The sequence below is a fragment of the Natrix helvetica genome (genome assembly GCF_964273705.1).
Source record: "Natrix helvetica genome assembly, chromosome: 1".
Taxonomy (NCBI): domain Eukaryota; kingdom Metazoa; phylum Chordata; class Lepidosauria; order Squamata; family Natricidae; genus Natrix; species Natrix helvetica.
Window position 1 is genome coordinate 349,216,059 of NC_138548.1, and position 19,689 is coordinate 349,235,747.

General features: G+C 44.8%; 1 protein-coding gene across 1 annotated transcript; it reads left to right on the forward strand.

Annotated features, from left to right (window-relative positions):
• Positions 1 to 5,947: 5,947 nt before the first annotated feature.
• Positions 5,948 to 19,489, forward strand: LOC309401741 (vomeronasal type-2 receptor 26-like; the record flags this gene model as incomplete). The annotated part of the gene is made up of 5 exons (XM_081970932.1): positions 5,948 to 5,958; positions 6,902 to 7,132; positions 10,648 to 10,936; positions 12,179 to 12,236; positions 18,579 to 19,489. 5 exons carry the CDS (start codon positions 5,948 to 5,950, stop codon positions 19,487 to 19,489), a joined length of 1,500 nt encoding a protein of 499 aa, XP_081827058.1.
• Positions 19,490 to 19,689: the final 200 nt, after the last annotated feature.

Sequence of the window (19,689 nt, forward strand, 5' to 3'; positions counted from 1 at the left end):
CTTGTTACATCATAGGACAAGGTTATAGTAATAGGAAGGCAATGCAGAAGGGAGAATTGTAAAAGCTAGGCAGGAAAGCCAATATTGAAAGCTGTAAAATTACTCTATATTGTTATGTATGTTCCGTGTTTTGTTTGTTTTATTGTGTTTTTTCCTTGTTGTGTCTTTTTTACTGTTTTTAAAGATTAAAACATTCAATAAAAATTAACTTTTTTAAAAAAAAAAGTACACCAGCATGCCTACTGTCCCTGTTCTACCGTCCCCATTTATTCATACCCATTTACTGTGTTCATATTTATGTTTATACTTATACCTGCTACCTTTTACATGTTTGACAAACTAAATAAAATGAGCTAAATAAATATTAATGTGATCCACTGTTACCAAACCATTAGCTTATCGTATACGGTCTCTATTCTCCCTGAATTTGGTTTTCAAAAGGTATTCCTTTTTTTTAAAAAAAGGAAAAAAGTGAAATGGAAGTCACAAAAGCTTAGAAAACAGGTGAAAGGAATAGGATGGAATGAATGATTGTAAAGGAAGGATAGAGTACAACATAGAAGAGAAAAGATGGTGGGAAATAATCTCAAGAGGTCTCCCACTGCTCAAAGGTATTGGGTCATTTGATTGTGAGATATGTCACTATATATCTATGATTTATACATAAAAATAGATTATTTGTTGACTCTCCACAGTGATAATTTTGGGAACAAAAGGCAAAAATCATCTTGGGAGCGTTTTGCCAGGACTGCCCAATGTTGAGTCTGACTTTTGTAGAAGAACTTAAAAGGAACTTTGCATGCTTAACTTTTGCAAAACTATCTACCAGGAGCCTTTTCCTAAAGCAAATTGGGAGAAACAACGACCTGCCTTTCTCAAGGTGAGGAAGTGGGAAATGGAAAGTATTTCTGGGGGAAAAAAATACATTAGAACATGCAAAATCACCAGAATCCTGTACATGGAGAAAATTACGTTTTCAATCGGTGGGTTGGCGGCTTGGAGAAAATATATGGGTAGAGTTGAGAAATCATTCCTGATGTTATTCCACTAATCAGGTAATATCCTGGCTTGTAGTAATTGAACTGCTTCTTTTCTTCTATTATCACCTTCAATGGGCATTTTGTCAGCATCGTGGCACAGGGAAATTTGGATAGAAGTTGAAGCAGAAAAAACTGTATTTGCAACAGCAGCATTTGACGTGTATTGATGGGGATTCTTCCTATAGTTATGTCTTTGGCACAGAGTTGGATCTCAGAACAAAAGAGCACACAACTGCAGTGAAGATGATCCAGCTTGGCCCCAAATCAAGGTAGAGGAACCTGCAGTTTCAGACTGGCACAGTCCCAATTCTACCACAACCTGCTTTCAGCAGAGTCTGAGATGGTTACATGTCAGATTTTCAGTTGTTATAAATCCCATTTCCATCACATTGGTTTGCAACTAATTGTAATGATGGAATTCCCACAAACGTTGTTCAAAATAGAATAAATAACCATGATTTTGATAATTAGAAGGGGAATTGGGAATTGTTGTTGTAACAGGTGTACAACTGGAAAAAATACAATTCTGCATGACGCAAGGGCATAGCTCTAATTTAAGAGTCAGGAAGGGGATTTAGGAAAGTTGTCCTCTACTCTATAAACTTATTCCTAAGATTTTAAATGTGCTAAAATGTGCAATGTGCTAAAACAATTGAACACTGGCCAGTAGGGACATTAGAATTTCTTATTATTCTCTCTACTGTGGATGAGACAATCTTCCTCAATGAAGGTTGGATTCTCCAGAATGGATATCTCCATAAGTTATTTTAAAAAACCCATCAGAGTAGTGGTGGGATTAAAAATTGTTTACTACCAGTTCTGTGGGTGTGGCTTGGTGGGCATGGCATGTCTTGGTGGATGTGGCAAGGGAAGGATACTGCAAAATCCCCATTTCCTCCCAATCAGCTTGGACTCGGGAGGCAGAGAATAGATGGGGGCAGAGCCGGTAAATTTCAGAGGTGGTATTTACCGGTTCTCCAAACTACTCAAAATTTCTGCTACTGGTTCTCCAGAACTGGTCAAAACCTGCTGAATACCACCTCTGCATCAGAGGCCTCTGTTAAAAGTTTACTTCTATCTTTCTAAATGGGGAAGATTAGCCTCTACAAGGTTAAAGATAAGATCTGCTAAGAAATTCCCTGGATGGTGCTGCAATGCCTTGGATTTTATTTTATGTATTGCTTAATTTGTATTGGTTTGCCTTTAGTGAATTAATCTGTAAATGGCCTTTTACTGACTTGTTTATGATATGATCACTTTTGCTATCACTTACATAGATTTCCTAGTAGGGGACCTGTCAGAATGCACACAGTGTGGCTATGTGAGACAAGGCAGGAGCAAATACAGTAAACAGAAGTTTGTAGTTTATCTACAATGACCTGGTTGGGCCATGAGGGGTGTGTACCCCTTAGCGAACTATGCCCACCAGGCTTCCAGGCGTTTCACCAGCCGAGAGCCCAGGGCAGGGGAGGGGGGGTAGCGGTGGTTATTAGGGAAAGTCTCAGACCTCATGAGGTCACTGTGCCTCAGATAGGCGGGTGTGAGTCCCTCTTTGTGAAGTGGGGCCTTGGAGCTCAGGTGGGCCTTTTTGTTACATACCTGTCTCCCTGCTATGTTTCATCGGCCGTGCCGGAGCTGCTAGATGTATTAGCTGGATTGGCGGTTGATTTCCCCAGGCTCATGGTCCTGGGGGATTTCAATCTGCCCTCCATTGGCGAGACATCCGAGTCAGCTCGGGAGTTCATGGCTTCCATGACAGCTATGGACCTAACTCAGTTAATTCAAGACCCCACCCATAATGGGGGACACACGCTCGACCTGATTTTTGTCTCTGGGCAGTGGATGAATTATCTAGATTTAGGGGATATTTCTATTCAACCCTTGTCATGGTCTGATCATTTCCTCATCAGGCTCGACTTCCATACCACTACCCCTCGCCGCAGGGAGGGGGAACCGACTAGATGGTTCCGCCCCAGGCACCTGATGGACCCCGAAAGGTTCCTGATGGAGCTTGGGACTTTTCCTGAATCCCTTGCTCACAACTCAACCAAAGCCCTAGTGGGAGCCTGGGATAGGGCTGCCACTGGGGCTTTGGATCGTGTTGTGCCTTTGCAGCCTCTGACCCGGTGTTGATCCCGGATGGCTCCCTGGTTTACCGGGGAGCTCCAGGAGATGAAACGCCGGAAAAGACGCCTAGAGAGTGGCTGGAGGGCCAGCTGGTCCGAATCTGATTGAACACTAGTAAGAATTTATATTAAATCCTACTTAGTGGCGATAGAAGCGGCAAAACGGCAATATTTTTCCGCTCTTATCGTGTCCGCAGATAGCCGCCCAGCTGCCCTGTTTAGGGTGACCCGCTCCTTACTTAACCAAGGAACTGGGGAAGACCCCTTGCAGGGTAGGGCTGAAGAATTTGTTCAGTATCTGCAGGATAAAATCGCTCAGATCCGGACAGGCTTGGACTCTGACTGGATAGATTCGGGCGAGCCGACGGGGATGAATCTTGAGGAGACTATCTGGGATGGGTTTGACCCTGTGACCCCCGAAGGCATGGACAGGATTATGGGGAGACTCAGTGCTGCCTGGAGGCTGTGCGGATCTGGATGGGGAGGAACAGACTCAAGCTCAATCCCTCCAAGACTGAGTGGCTGTGGTTCCCATCATCCCGATTTGTACATCTTGTTCCATCTTTGACGATAGGGGGAGAAATTTTAGCCCCCTCAGAGAAGGCTCGCAATCTGGGAGTCCTCCTGGATACGCGGCTTAGTTTAGAAGAACACCTGACGGCCATGACCAGGGGGGCCTTTTACCAGGTTCGCCTGGTACACCAGTTGCTCCCCTTCCTGGATCAGGATGCTCTGTGCACAGTCACTCATGCCCTCGTCCTTTCTCGCCTGGACTACTACAATGCTCTCTACATGGGGCTGCCCTTGAAGAGCACCCGGAGGCTTCAGCTGGTCCAGAATGCGGCCGTGCAGGTTGTCATGGGGGTACCTAGGTGCTCCCATGTCACACCCCTTTTAGACGGCCTGCACTGGTTGCCGGTTGTTTTCCGGGTGCGATTCAAAGTATTAATTATGACCTTTAAAGCGCTCCATGGCTTAGGCCCAGGGTACCTGCGAGACCACCTACTGCCACCAGTAGCCTCCCACCGTCCAGTACGATCCCACAGAGTTGGCATCCTCTGGGTGCCGTCGGCCAAGCAGTGTCGGCTGGTGGCCCCCAGGGGGAGAGCCTTCTCTGTGGGAGCGCCTTCCCTCTGGAATGAGCTGCCCCCGGAGCTCCGCATAATCCCTGACCTCCGGTCCTTCTGACACGCCCTAAAAAGTTGGCTTTTCCAGCAAGCCGGCCTGGCCTGTTAATGTTAATTTTAATTTTAATTTATTTTAAATGTATTGTTTCTTTTTTAAAAAATCGGTTTGGTCTTTTTGGAAATGGGTTTAATCTTGTTTTTAACTTTTGTGATGTGTGCTTTTAATGTTGTACGCCGCCCTGAGTCCTTTTGGAGAAGGGCGGCATATAAATCCAAATAAACCTAAACCTAAACCTACAAGGAATATATATACATACATGTACTTTAGTCAGATCTCAAATGAACAGCAATCAGCAATTACAGCACAGAAGCACACACAGAAAGAGAGATATGCCCCAACAGGATCGACCATGCTCGTTGGGAAACGCCAATAGTGACCCCAGTAAAGCCAGACGGGTCAGTCCGCATCTGCGCGGACTATAAATGTACAATTAATGTCGCTCTACAGCAGAGTGCGTACCCTGTGCCCGTAGTACAACATCTATTGCACTCATTGGGGCCAGGAATTTTTTTTGCAAATTTAGACATTGCACAGGCTTACCAGCAGTTGCCTGTAGATAGCGTCACGGTGAAGGCCCAGACTATAGTGACGCATAGGGGTGCATTCAAATGCAACCGCCTACAATTCGGAGTGAGTATTGCCCCTGGGCTGTTCCAGAGCGTCATGGAACGGCTTTTGCAGAGAAGAAATGCCAAATTAATGTGCCCAGCGTAGAATTCCTGGGCTACTTGGTCGATGGATCGGGAATCCACCCAACATCCAAAAAAATTAAAGCCATTCAGGACGCCCCCACACCTCGAAACCAGACCGAGTTGCAGGCTTTCCTCGGACTTCTTAACTTCTACAGCGTCTTTCTCAGACAGAAAGCTACCGTTGCTGAACCCTTGCACCGACTTCTAGCGAAAAATGCCAAATGGACCTGGGGACGACCCAAGACGGCCGCTTTTGCCACAGTCAAGCGCCTGCTCACGACCGATTCCCTGCTGGTCCAGTATAGCCAGACCCTACCTCTGGTATTAACTTGCGACGCTTCACCTTTCGGCGTCGGCGCAGTACTCAGCCACAGAATGCCAAATGGACACAAAGCTCCCATCGCATTCTACTCACGGACCTTGTCTTCTGCGGAACGGAATTATAGCCAATTGGACAGGGAGGCATTGGCTGCTGTAGCGAGGGTCAAGCGTTTTCATGAGTACCTCTACGGCCGCGATTTCGAACTCATGACAGACCACAAGCCGTTGCTGGATCTGCTGGCGGGAAACCGACCCACACCAGTATCTCTTTCCCCGCAAATGACCAGGTGGACTGTTTTCCTGGCTGCATACTCCTACAAACTGGTACACCGACCGGGTTCCACATTGGGGCACGTGGAAGCATTAAGCCGTTGCCCGTTGCCGAATCTGTTGGCTGACCCCACTCCGGAGACACTGGTCCTTTTGATTGACTGTTTGGACACAGGACCGGTCTCCTCTGCTGATGTTGCACGTTTTTCAGCTAAGGACAAATTAATCAAACAAGTGCTAACATGGGTATGGAGGGGGTGGCCAAAAGGACTTTGGGGGGCCGAGTTTAAACAGTTTTGGTCCAAGCGCGATGAACTGTCGGTATTGAAAGGTTGTTTATTGTGGGGGGATCGAGTGGTTGTACCGAACATGCTACGAAAAAATGTATTAGAGGCTTTACATGTGGGGCATCTGGGGATCGTAAGGATGAAAGCGTTGGCGAGGAGCTACGTCTGGTGGCCTAACATGGACAGGGAAATAGAGGTATGGGTGGCCACGTGCAATCCTTGCCAGGAATCCAGACCAGCTCCCCCAGAGGCGGCCGCTAAGGAGTGGGAGCGATCGCAGGCACCCTGGTCACGGGTACACATAGATTTCGCAGGACCAGTTCAAGGCCAAACGTTCTTAATAGTTGTGGACGCATATTTGAAATGGCTAGAGGTAGTCCTGATGACCTCTACCACAGCAGAGGCGGTCATCAATGTACTACGGAGACTTTTCTCCACTCACGGCCTGCCCGATGTTCTGGTCTCCGACAACGGGCCCCAATTCACGGCCATGCAGTTCGAGACCTACTTAGCCAGCCAGGGAATTCGGCATGCCCTGGTCGCGCCATTCCATCCGGCATCCAATGGCAGGCGGAGAGAATGGTGCGATCCGCAAAAGAAGCCCTCACTAGGATGGGCCCAGGTGATTGGCAAACACGGGTTGATCATTACCTTTTAATCCAATGCATCATGCCCAGCGCCACCATGGGGAGGAGCCCCGCTGAGCTTCTCATGGGTCACCGGTTGAGGTCCCACCTAGACCGGCTACACCCAAACTACTCTGCCACATCGCCCCCAGACTCCACAAGCAAGGTTCAGAATTTTAGCATAGGGGATTCAGTATACGCCCACAGCTATGCAGGGGGAACTCTATGGATTCCTGCCAAGGTAATAGGCATCACCGGACCTCGCTCTTATCTGTTAGAGTTGGAGGACGGTAGGAATTGGAGGAGGCACATTGACCAACTCCGGGGTCGCCTAACCCATTCCAATCTTAGGTCACCAAACGAAGAGCTAACACCCACCGATGGATTGCCGGCACAGAAGGAGCAGACCTCCACACCCCTCGCAGATGATTTCAGTTCAGCGGAGCCGACAGAGGGGCCCGAGGTAAATGAAAGAACGGAGCGCACCCCGAACGAACTGGCTCAACAGACTCCAACCAGAGTGGCGGAACAAAAAGACCCCTCCGACCAAGTACAGGAACAGGCTCAGCCCGAATTACGCAGGTCAACCAGAACGAAGCAAAAACCCGCATACTTACAGGATTACGTAATGAACTGGAACGCTCTTACTAAGAGGGGAGGGGTGTTAGATATTTGCATAAACTGCTGTAGTCTTCACTCAGGTCCGCCGTTTCGGCGGGAACAAAGGGTTACTCTGATTGGTCGGGAGGTCTGCCAGCTCCCCATAAAAGGGGAGCTGCACGACCCCGTAGTTCAGTTGGATCGGATCTACTTGACTAAATAAAGAGCTGTTGTCACGTTCGTCTTGAGTCTGTCCTCTCCTTGCCCAAATCTAACAATAAGCCAAAGTTATAAAGGATGCGGTGGCTCAGTGGCTAAGATGCTGAGCTTGTCGATCAGAAAGGTTGGCAGTTTGAATCCCTAGCGCCATGTAACAGAGTGAGCTCCTGTTACTTGTCCCAGCTTCTGCCAACCTAGCAGTTTGAAAGCATGTAAAAAATGCAAGTTGAAAAATAGGGACCACCTTTGGTGGGAAGGTAACAGCGTTCCATGCGCCTTTGGAGTTTAGTCATTCTGGCCCCATGACCACGGAGACATCTTCAGGCAGCGCTGGCTCTTCAGATTTCAAATGGAGATGAGCACCACTCCCTTGAGTAGGGAACGACGAGCAAATGCGTATGTGTGAAGGGAACCTTTACCTTTTTAAGCCAAAGTTGTATCTTTTTTGTAAATTAGTTAAGTTAAATAATTTGCTATTGTCATAACACATAATACTTCTGCAATGGGCCAAGCTTTCATGGTGACTACACACATCAATGAAACTAATTTTGTTTTGCTTTTTGCAGAATTCAGAAAAAGGAGGTATTTTAAGGTGATATTTTTGTCTAATCTGAGGATTTAGTCTAATCTGATTAGACTAAAATATCGCCTCCTGGACGCTGATATTTCAGGGACTTGTCCTAAATGCAGGAAGAAGCTCAGTGTTGAGATTTAACAAATGGTTCACCCAGGGTTAGGTTGGCTGTCATGGGAGGCATGGCCCATCCCCATCTTCCAGCTCTGCCACACATGCAGGATGAGCCTCCTGCAATGGTCAACCTGACCCTGGGTGAACTAGTTGTTAAATTAACCCACACACACACTATTAAAGTGGATCCTGGGTGCTGTGTTGCAATGGAGAAATGGGCAATGTAGCAGCTGTCACAAGGGAAGTAGGTGGAGCAGGGAGAAGAAAAAGGGAAAGCACCCTCATCCTTTCCTAGTGCCGGCCGCTCCATTGCCCATTTCTCCATTACAGCGCAGCACCCAGGATCCACTTTGATAGCAGGGTGGGTGGGTGGGTGATAATTTAACAAGCGCATCACCTGAACCAGTGCGAACTGGCTGAATACCACCATTGAAGAAGCCTCATCCATACCAGAAGTAGGTAGCAAGGAATTTTAATGTGTTCAGTAACTAATTGAATACCGTTCAGTTGTCATAGCGTATTGCAACATTTAGTATTACAAGAATCACTTTGGTGAGTAAAAAGCAGCCAAACTTTCCAGAACTGGTCCCTTGAGGGAAACACATAAACACTTAAATTGCAGCTATGCCCAGGATCACAGAGGCTTCTTGTAGGGAACCCACTGTGATCAAGTCTCCCCTTATGATTAACAAAATGATGGTGATTTATTCTATTTCCAACAAATCCTCTGGAATTTCCCCCGCTCAGAAACCAAAGTGAGAATACTTAGTAATTGCCCATCAACAGAACTTGACAAATATTTGGTAACTTTTCATATAAAAATCCTGGAAAAACAACTCCAAGTATGTCAGTGTCAGGGTTCCGACTGATGTCCTAATTAAATCATGAGCCTCGAGCATCTCTAGCCCTCGAGTCGCCATAGGCAAGGGATGCTTTGCTAGTGGACAGTCAGATGGGGTTTATGTAATCAGGAGCTATAGTAGCATGACATTTCATGTTTCTCCCTCTGTTTTAGCTGCCAGGGTGTATCTCATCTTTGGTGAGAGAATATCGCTTCTCCTGAGACAGCTCTGAGACCAAAGGCAGTGGCTCCTCTCTCAAAGAATATCGCAAATCTCCCTCATGGTATGGAAAATGCTATTGCTGCTGCTTTTCCTATTGTCCTACTTTCCCTGTGGGGCATTGATGGTCAAATGTCAACTGAATGTGTTAGAAGGGGAAAAGTACATGTTAAATTATTACAATCCAGGAGATTATCTGATTAATGGGATCATATCTACATCCAGTGCTGTAGTTCAACCATATAGTTTCTTCATGCCTCCCACCAACAGCTTTTCAAGGTAATTACTCATGGGCACTGAATTTTGATTAATTGGTCATCTTGTCTGCATGGATTCCCACTTCCTAGTACAAAGTCACTGTGACCTCCTCCCTATGTGCTTTAAAGAAAACACTTATTCTACCTAAGACATACCATGCACATTGATGGTTTTTATTAACTGTTCTATAAAAGCAGGTATTAGCTCCTGAGAGTCACTGTCAATCTCACAAAATGGTTGTAGGGTTGATGGAGCTTGGTTCTTCACAACAAGAGGGCTGTGAAAATATCTACAGACCCCTCACATCCTGGACATAAATTGTTTCAACTTCTACCCTCAAAATGATGCTATAGAGCACTGCACAACAATACAGGAAGACACTATAACAGTTTTTCCCGAATGCCATCACTCTGCTAAACAACTAATTCCCATAATACTGTCAAATTATTTATTAAGCTTGTATTACTATTCTTCTTCTCATCCTTTCTAGTACCTATCTCCTTTCTACTTATGGCTATAACCATGTTTCTTGTATCTTTACCATTTATATTGTTTTATTTGTTTCCTAGTATGATTTGATTGCTTATTAGCAACCTATGACTATCACTAAGTGTTGTGTCTTATGATTCTTGATGAATGTATTTTATTTTTCTTTATGTACCCTGAGAGCATATGCACTAAAGACAAATTCCTTATGTGTCCAATCACACCTGGCTAATAAAGAATTCTATTCTATTCCATTCTATTCTATTCTATAACATACAGTAGGTGATGTGAGGGAGCAGAAGGCAAAAATAGGAGGTCCTTCTCACCATATCTTCTCATTCCCTACAATGTTGTCTATGATACACTACAGTCTGCCAAAGTTTCTCTCTCTCTGTCTCTTACTCACTCATTCTCACTCCCACTCTCTTTCTCTCTTCCTTATCACCTTTATCATCTCCTGGACATAGTCCTCAACTGATGACTTAACTCATGGGCCAATTTACAACAATAAACAACTGACAATATTTCCTACATCGCAATGTAGTAAGAGTTAGCATTTCATAACCTCCCCAGCCCTTCATCAGATGACCCAGTTGAGTTTTTAGAATGAGCCATCCCATCTCTCTTCCATTGACTTCAGACCAGATCTTTAACAGTCCAAAGTACATGTAAATGATAGAAATATAACTGATGATTCACATATTCCCTTAAAAGGCTATGACCCAAAAATAAAAATAATGAATCAATCCAAAAATGAACACCTATTAATATATCTTATCTTGCAGTAAGTTTGTGAGTTTTGTTCATGTCCTGCCCTTTGTCTTTGCCATTCATGAGATCAACCAGAATCCAAGGCTCTTACCAAACATCACCCTGGGCTACAATATCTATGAGATCCTTTTCAATGCAAGAATAACATATGATGCCATGATGGATTTTCTATCCATGGGACAGGATAACGTCCCAAACTACAGTTGTGGAAGACCCAAAAATCTGTTGGCTGTGCTTGAAGGGACTGATTCTGAGCTCTTCAGTCATGTTTCAAGCATGCTGGGCATCTACAAAATCCCTCAGGTATGAATGAAAGTTCAAGCTAGGTTTCTTAAAATAATACTTTTCCATGATGGACCTAAATATTTATTTTTCTTCATTCTGGCATCAGTTTGCAGCATAGCTTTTGAAAGACAGACTGACTTTGCAGAGTTCCCCTTCTTACTGATGAAATGGATTCAAAATATCCGAAGAGAAATTTTCTGACAGTGAGAACGATCAACCAATGGAACAGAAGTTACCTTCTGAAGTTTCATCACTGGAGGCTTTCAAGAAGAGACTGGATTGCCATCTTTCAGAAACGGTGTAGGGTCTCCTGCTTGGGCAGGGAGTTGGACTAGATGACCTACAAGTTCCCTTCCAACTCTGTTATTCTGTCTATCCATATATTAACTGTAGTGTTCTCAATCACACATGAAAAGCACAACTTTGCACTTGGAAATAATTTTAAATTAAACACTCATATTTGTTCCTAAGAGCCAGATAACCACTCATCTTTTCTATTACATCTTAGATCAACTATGGGGTTATCAATCACATTCCAGGGCAGAAACAGCATTTCCCTTTTTACTACCGGATGAGTCCAAAGCAAGAACCTCCTCACTTAGCTATTATTAAATTGCTCCTCCATTTCCGATGGACATGGATTGGCCTGGCTGCTCCAGACAATGAAAATGGAGAAAAGTTCAGAAGAACCTTTACAGTTGTGGCTACCAAGAATGGGATTTGTGTTGCCTTCTCAGAAATCCTCCCTGTGGTCAATAAAGAGAAAACAAAGGACCTTCTTCAGTATTTTAGCAACAGCCACGTAAATGTTATTGTTTGTCAATTAGATTTTCAGGCCTCATTTATATTAACAATAATAATACACGATATTGAAAAGACTAATGAAATGTTTGAGGGGAAAGTATGGATTGCAACAGGTTTGATGGATATAGGTGTGAGATATTTTTATCGATTTGTTCATCTCCAGCATAAACACTTTTTGATATCCTTCTTAACCCAGACAAACCGAAGGACACGATCTTATGATTTAAATTCATATTTTTCCACTCTCAAAAAGTTTGTGAAGACAGCATTTCAGCGTTCGTATGTGAGCCCTGGGTTGTCAAAGAGAATTTGGGGAAGATGCATAGAAAAAGAGAACTGGGAAATGCCACCTCACAATGTGGTGGCTGATGTTCTGTCTGAGGACAGCTACAGTATTTCTACTGCAATCCAGGCTGTCTCCTTGGTGCTTCATGCTGTGCGTTCCTCTCCCCTCAGTTGGAGAACAGTCCAGATTGGGGATCCTCAGTTTCCTCAAGTAGTACAGCCATGGCAGGTATGATTTTCCTTCTGTGGAATTCTGACAATCCATTCAATTCTTCAGTTTCATAATGGAGCAGAAATAGTCTGGATACAGAGTGGAGTGCTGTACAGTTTCCCAGTTTCTATGTAGGGTAAGAAGAATGAGAGAGTGAGATTTATTGTGGCTACCTGTTTTAAATTGAATACTTGTGCTAGTTCAGGATTCTGTAGGATTCTCTATTCAATAGAGAGTTCCATTCCATATCTGTAGATTAAACAACACCAGCATGTCATAGTAACTCTCATATTCTCCTTGATCTTCCAACCTTGACTTTGTCGACTGTGAAGATATAGGCAATTCAAAACTGTGCCTCTACTCAATATCTTCAGGAAACTACCGGGTCAATTGCTGAAGTTCTTCTCTTCCTTCTTACAATATAGAGAGTTGATGTTGGGGGGGGGAGGGTTTGTTTCAGAAGACATAGACAAGGGGATGAAGAACAATCTTTTTTAAAACATATTTTTATTGTTTTTACATTTAAAACAGTGTAGCACTGCGAAGTCGTAGTGACCTTACAATCATATTATATACAGATAATCTCATCCAATAACTGTTAGCCTGCTTAATGCATTATCTATCCTTCTATCCAATCACATTATTTACAGTTTGTTCCAGTCTTGTCACCTTGTCTTATACCAATAATAAAATCTGTTCCAAACTTCAAAATATTCTGATTCCCCTTTATTTTTTAATTCAAGGGTGAGCCTATCTGCTTCCACACAGGCCAAATTTTTCATAAATATATCTACCTCTGATGGTGTATTTTCTTTTTTGCAATACTGTGCATAAGTTATACGTGCCGTAGTTAGTACATGTATAATTAGATAAAGCACATCTTTCTTATACTCCTCCGGTATTATGCCTACGAGAAAAATTTCTAGTTTGAACAAAATTTGATCTCCCACCATTTGTTCCAACCAAGATTGTATCGTTTTCCAGTAACTTTTTGCCTCATTGCATGTCCGCCACATATGATAAAAGGTGCCTGGTGTTTTTTTGCACTTCCAGCAATTTGGGGGCAAATTTTTAAACATTTTGGAGAGCAGTGCTGGGGAAAGATGCCATTTGTAGAACATCTTATACAGATTTTCTTTATAAGCCATGGTCATTGTTAGTTTCCAATTAAGTATCCAAAGTTTTTCCCATTTAGCCAATTCCACATTATAACCAAAAAAATTTGCCCAGGCGACCATAGTTTCTTTGACATGTTCTGAGATGAAGAACAATCTCCAAGCAGAGGGGGAAGAAGGGAAAGGTAGATAAGAGAGATAAAACAGACAGATTGCATTGGCACACCTACCAACGAAGATAGGACAACTCAGCATCAAGTTGCTGAAGACGATTCAAAGACAGAGAGGAGTCAAAGTTGCAGGCAAAGAAATTTGGGATATTGGTGTTCTGGCCAAATTTATCACCATAGTTGGTTGGCATATAAGATCAATATTGGAGAACCAGCCATAGTGAGATGTCTCCAGATGATTAGGGGACTGGAGACTAAAACATATGAAGAACGGTTGCAGGAACTGGGTATGTCTAGCTTAAGAGAAAGAAGGACTAGGGGAGACATGATAGCAGTGTTCCAATATCTCAGGGGTTGCCACAAAGAAGTGGGAGTCAAACTATTTTCCCAGGCACCTGAGGGTAGAACAGGAAGCAATGGGTGGAAACTAATCAAGGAGAGAAGCAACTTAGAATTGAGGAGAAACTTCCTGACAGAACAATTAATCAGTGGAACAACTTGCCTCCAGAAGTTGTGAATGCCCCAACACTGGAAGTTTTAAGAAGATGTTGGATAGCCATTTGTCTGAAACGGTATAGGGGTTCCTGCCTAGGCAGGGGGTTGCACTAGAAGACCTCCAAGGCCCCTTCCAACTCTGCTATTGTATTGTATTCTATTGATAGCAGGAGTCAAAATTTATTTGTTACCTGAGACTAGCAACTTCATAAAAGGGATCAGGCCTCAGTGATAAAGGAAATGGGGGGGGGGAGAGAGAGAGAGAGAGATGAGAGACGAGAGATGAGAGAGACGAGAGAGAGAGAGAGAGAGAGAGAGAGAGAGAGAGAGAGAGAGAGAGAGAGAGAGAGAGAGAGAGAGAGAGAGAGAGAGAGAATTAATCCTTACTTGGATTCTTTCTGCCAACATTTGCAGACAGAGGCACTGAGTTGAAGCAGACTATTTTGAATTAGGATTCACGTGGTAATACGTGTCTTTTTAGCTTCATCCTTTCTTAAGAAACTTCCAGCTTTACAATCTTTCTGTGGATAATGTGTATTTGGATGATGACGGAAATCCAGTTGCTGACTTGGATATCATAAACTGGGCAATGTTTCCCAACAAGTCTACTGTTGGAGTGAAAATTGGGAATATAGAAAGAGGAGCCTCTTCAGAAGTCAAGGTCTCCATCCATCAGAGTGCCATCAAATGGCCAACGTCATTTAACCAGGTAATTCAGTTGTCATTTTATCATTTATCTGCTGCTATATATGGAAATTGATGTTATGCCACTCTGATGGATGGTGTGTCTTAAAAAATGGTTGGGTTGAAGGACGCTCTCCAGTTTCTCCTTGGACTCACAAAATTTCTAAGTGCGTGGATGCCAGAATTGTTCTTGGGCAGGATGGAAATGATGTGGTTGGTTAATCCATGGTGGAGCCTATAAGGAAGCTAAGCAGGTCTGTAAAGCCATTTTAAAGGCAGATAGCTTCCTCCAATCTGGATCATGCTTTAAGACTTGAGATTCAGGAGAGAGATGTTGGAAGAAGGAGGGCACATAACAAATTATAGTGGATGTTGTCCTAGCACCGTGATGACGAACCTATGGCATGCATGCCAGAATTGGCAAGCAGAGCCATCTCTCTGGGCACATGAGAGGTCACCCGTTGCTCTTCCAGGTTCTGGCATGTCATCGTCATGTACCTGGGAGTGCCAGAAACTGGAAAAGTCACTGCCCTGTGCACATGCACATGCCGAGAAAATGATTTTCTGGTTTCCGGTGCATGCATGTGCACAGGTCACCCGGTCTTTGCATGCACACCAGAAACCAGAAGACTAGGTGGCTGGTGCTCCTGCGCGCACCAGAAACTGGAAGAGCAGCTACCTGGCATGTGCATGCACATGCACACTGGGCAGCTGCTCTTCTGGTTTCCGGCAAGCTCCCCTTTGGGCACTTGGTGCCGAAAGGTTTCGCCAACACTGTCCGAAATAGGAGCAAACAACCTTTCCATTCCCCACTTTGCATTAGACTCCCCCCCCCTTTTTTTAATCATTGGCCATTCATGTAGAAGATGATAATACATACCGTGTTTCCCCGAAAATAAGCCACGCCCTGCTAATAAACCCAATCGGGTTTTTCAGAGCATGAGCCAAAATAAGCCCCTCCCCCCAAAATAAGCCCCCCCAAAACCGGAGTGGGAAGAGGGGGGGCATGCCCCACGCACCCCACAGCCCTTGCCGTACCTACGGGTACAGTTTGCCGGGCAAAAAGAGGGCCCACCGCAAAAAGAGCGGTAGGCTAGCAATACGTTTCAAAAAAACCCTGTTCTGTCCCGATCCCGCGGCAGCAATGCACTTCAAAAAACCCGTTCCCTCCCTTGCAAAGAGCCCAGCGCAAAAGGAGCAGCAGGCGAAGCAAAGTGCTTCCCGCCCCATTCCGTCCCATGAAAAAAAGAGTCCGCTGCAAAAAGAGTTCAGCAATGCGATCCCCCCTCCCCCACCTGATCCCTCTCGCACCCCATTCCCTCCCGAGCAAAAAGAACAACTCCCACCAAGCCCCAATGATAACGGCTGCCTGGCTGCTTCCCTTCCCCAACCTCCCTTTAGGGAGGGGGTAGCAGTGGGGGGGGGAAGCGACGCGTATCTTAGTGCTACCAGAGATTGACAGCTCCGCTGTGTTCCTTGCCGTTTCGTCCAGGGAAGCCCCATGTAAAAAAAAAAAACCCCATGAATTCAACTAGCGAGTTTTTTTTTTAACAAGGGGGTTCAATGGGCAAAGAACGCAGCGGAGCTGTCAATCTCCGGTAGCTCTAGGACACGCGCCTGGCGGCTCCCCCCCCTCTACATTGGTAAACGTTGCTACAAATGAGACTCCAAACAAATGATAGAATGGGGGGGGGGAACGAAGGCAGAGGACAGAGAATGAAACAGAAAAGGAAGAGAAGGGGGGAGGGAGGGGAGGGAAAGGAAGGCAAAGGACAGAGAAAGAAACAGGAAAGGAAGAGAAGGGGGGAGGGAAAGGAAGGCAAAGGACAGAGAAAGAAACACGAAAGGAAGAGAATGGGGGGAAGGAAAGGAAGGCAAAGGACAGAGAATGAAACAGGAAAGGGAGAGAATGGGGGGGGGGAAGAAAGGGGAAGGAAGGGAAAGGACAGAGAAAGAAAGAGCAAAGGAAGTGAATGGGGGGAAGGAAGGCAAAGGGTAGAGAAAGAAACAGGAAAGGAAGAGAAGGGGGGGAGAATGTTTCTTTCTCTGTCCTTTGCCTTCCTTTCCCTTCCTTCCCTCCCCCCTTCTCTTCCTTTTCTGTTTCATTCTCTGTCCTCTGTCTTCGTTCCCCCCCCCCCATTCTATCATTTGTTTGGAGTCTCATTTGTAGCAACGTTTACCAATGTGGGGGGGGAGCCGCCAGGCGCGTGTCCTAGAGCTACCGGAGATTGACAGCTCCGCTGCGTTCTTTGCCCATTGAACCCCCTTGTTAAAAAAAAACCTCGCTAGTTGAATTCATGGGTTTTTTTTTTACAAGGGACTTCACTGGATGAATGGGCGAGGAACGCAGCGAGGTAAGAGGCGCGCTTCGCTTCTCCGCCCCCCCCCCCCCCCACCCAAAAGGGGCGGCAGGGAAGGGAACCAGGCAGGCTGCCTTTACCATTGGGGCAAGGTGGGCGGTGTTGGGCCTCGAGGCGCGCCTTTTACCTTTCCAGGTCCGTCGCAGTCCTCGCCATTGTGTCCAGGGAAGCCCTGGTAAAAAAAAAACCTCTCGCGAGTTCAAGAAGTTTGATTGAACTCGGGAGGAGGTTTTTTTTTTTAACCAGCCGCTTCCCTGAGCACAATGGCGAGGAACGTGACGGAGCTGGAAAGGTAAAAGGCGCGCTTCGCTTCTCCTCCCCCTACCTGCCACCCCTCGCTCAAGGGGCGGCAGGGAAGAGAACTAGGCAGGCTGCCTTTACCATTGGGGCAAGGTGGGCGGTGTTGGGCCACGAGGCGCGCCTCTTACCTTTCCAGGTCCATCGCAGTCCTCGCCATTGTGTCCAGGGAAGCCCTGGTTAAAAAAAAAAAAAAACCTCTTGCGAGTTCAAGAAGTTTGATTGAACTCGGGAGGTTTTTTTTTTTAACCAGCCGCTTCCCTGAGCACAATGGCAAGGAACGCGACGGAGCTGGAAAGGTAAAAGGCGCACTTCACTTCTCGCCTGCCCCAGAAAATAATAAGCCCTCCCCTATAATAAACCCAAGGCCATATTTCGTGGGGCAAAAGAAAATAAACCCCTGTCTTATTTTCGGGGAAACACGGTAACACATGCTCAGAGTTGAGTAGACTCTGGGACAAAATCATGCTGGCCTTCAAGCTCTTATATGAGGATGATGTTTACCATACTTTGTGAGAAAAAGTATATTTTCATTGCATTTTGAAAGAAACATGAAAATTGCATCCTTCAATATTCTAAATTGGAATCTTCTGAATGATTTACTTTTCATAAGTAATACCCTCATTTGCATATTTCTCCAATTTTATGTTTAGAAGGCGCCTTTTTCTAGGTGTACTAAAAGTTGTCTCCCAGGATACAGCAAGGTGATGAGAGAGGGAGCACCGGTTTGCTGCTATGACTGCTCCTCGTGCATTGAAGGAACGATTTCCAGACAAGAAGGTAGGTGGCTCAATAGCAAAGAAGATGTTCAAGTATAAACCAGATCTCACCCTACTTACCTCACAAACTGAATCAAGTGTGTTAAATGATGCCACCTGCTGAGAGGATAACCTACTTGTGAGCTAGCAAACTATTTCTCCCTCCAAACGCCCCATAATCCAGATAATTGTGGATGCAGAGATGTGTTCCTAAGACCAGTTATTCACTCTTTCTTGTGATTATTGAAGTACATTCGATCAACATAAGACATTTTTTTTAATGATAGAAAATATGTGGCTAGGCAAAATATAAAAATCATTTAGGTACAGAATTGACAAAGACAGAACTGACAAAGACAGAACTGAGGATAAATTATTATCGTTCTACGTATATGTCACTGTCTTCTTTTGGTAAATAAGTTATAATGTGTTACACATTACTGGATTCACTACTTACACAGCAATTATTTATGTTTCTCAGATGAAGCCTACTGTGAAAAGTGTCCCGATGAGCAGCAGTCCAGTAAGAATCGAGATGAATGTGTCCCCAAAGTTTTAAGTTACCTATCTTATCAAGAAACACTAGGTCTAAGTCTGGTTCTCATTGCCTCTTTTTTGTCTCTAACCACTGCCTTTGTCTTGGGAATCTTCATTATACACCGAAAAACTCCCATAGTCAGAGCCAACAACCGGGACCTCACATACATTCTCCTGGTCTCTCTCCTACTTTCCTTCTTGACTTCCCTTTTATTTATTGGTCGCCCCCAGAAAATGACCTGTCTCCTTCGGCAAACTGCCTTCAGTATTGTATTCTCAGTTGCTGTGTCTTCCTTGTTGGCCAAGACTGTCATGGTAGTAGTAGCATTTCTGGCCACAAAGCCAGCCAGCAGGATGAGGAAATGGCTGGGGAAAAGTCTTCCCAACTCCATTGTCTTATCCTACACTGGTATCCAGATTGGTATCTGTATCATATGGCTGGGAATCTCTTCCCCGTTCCCAGATTCCGACCTTCATTCCCTACCAGGACAGATTCTCCTAAAATGCAATGAAGGATCAATCACCATGTTCTATAGCACACTGGGATACCTGGGCTTTTTGGCTGCCACCTGCTTCTTGGTGGCTTTCCTGGCCCGCAAGCTTCCAGGGACTTTCAATGAAGCCAAGTGGATCACCTTCAGCATGCTGGTCTTCTGCAGTGTTTGGATCTCCTTTGTCCCTACCTACCTGAGCACCAAAGGGAAATACATGGTGGCTGTGCAGATCTTCTCTATCCTGGCCTCCAGCCTGGGCTTACTGGTCTGCATCTTTGTTCCCAAATGCTACATCATTATCCTGAGACCTGACATGAACACCAAACAGCACTTAAGGATGAAAAACGATGAGACTTATTGATTAATAGTGCTTTTTTTTCTAAATAATCACTGTAACATAAAATAAAATAGTTGGAAAATAAAATCCTTTTTATGCGTTGTAAGAAATATTTCTGATCCTTGAGAGGCCTGGAATGCAAGAACAGCATTTCTATCATGCCAAACTGTCAAGACTTAGTCAAGAAGAAAATCCAACTGGATTGACCATGCAAATGTTCTGAG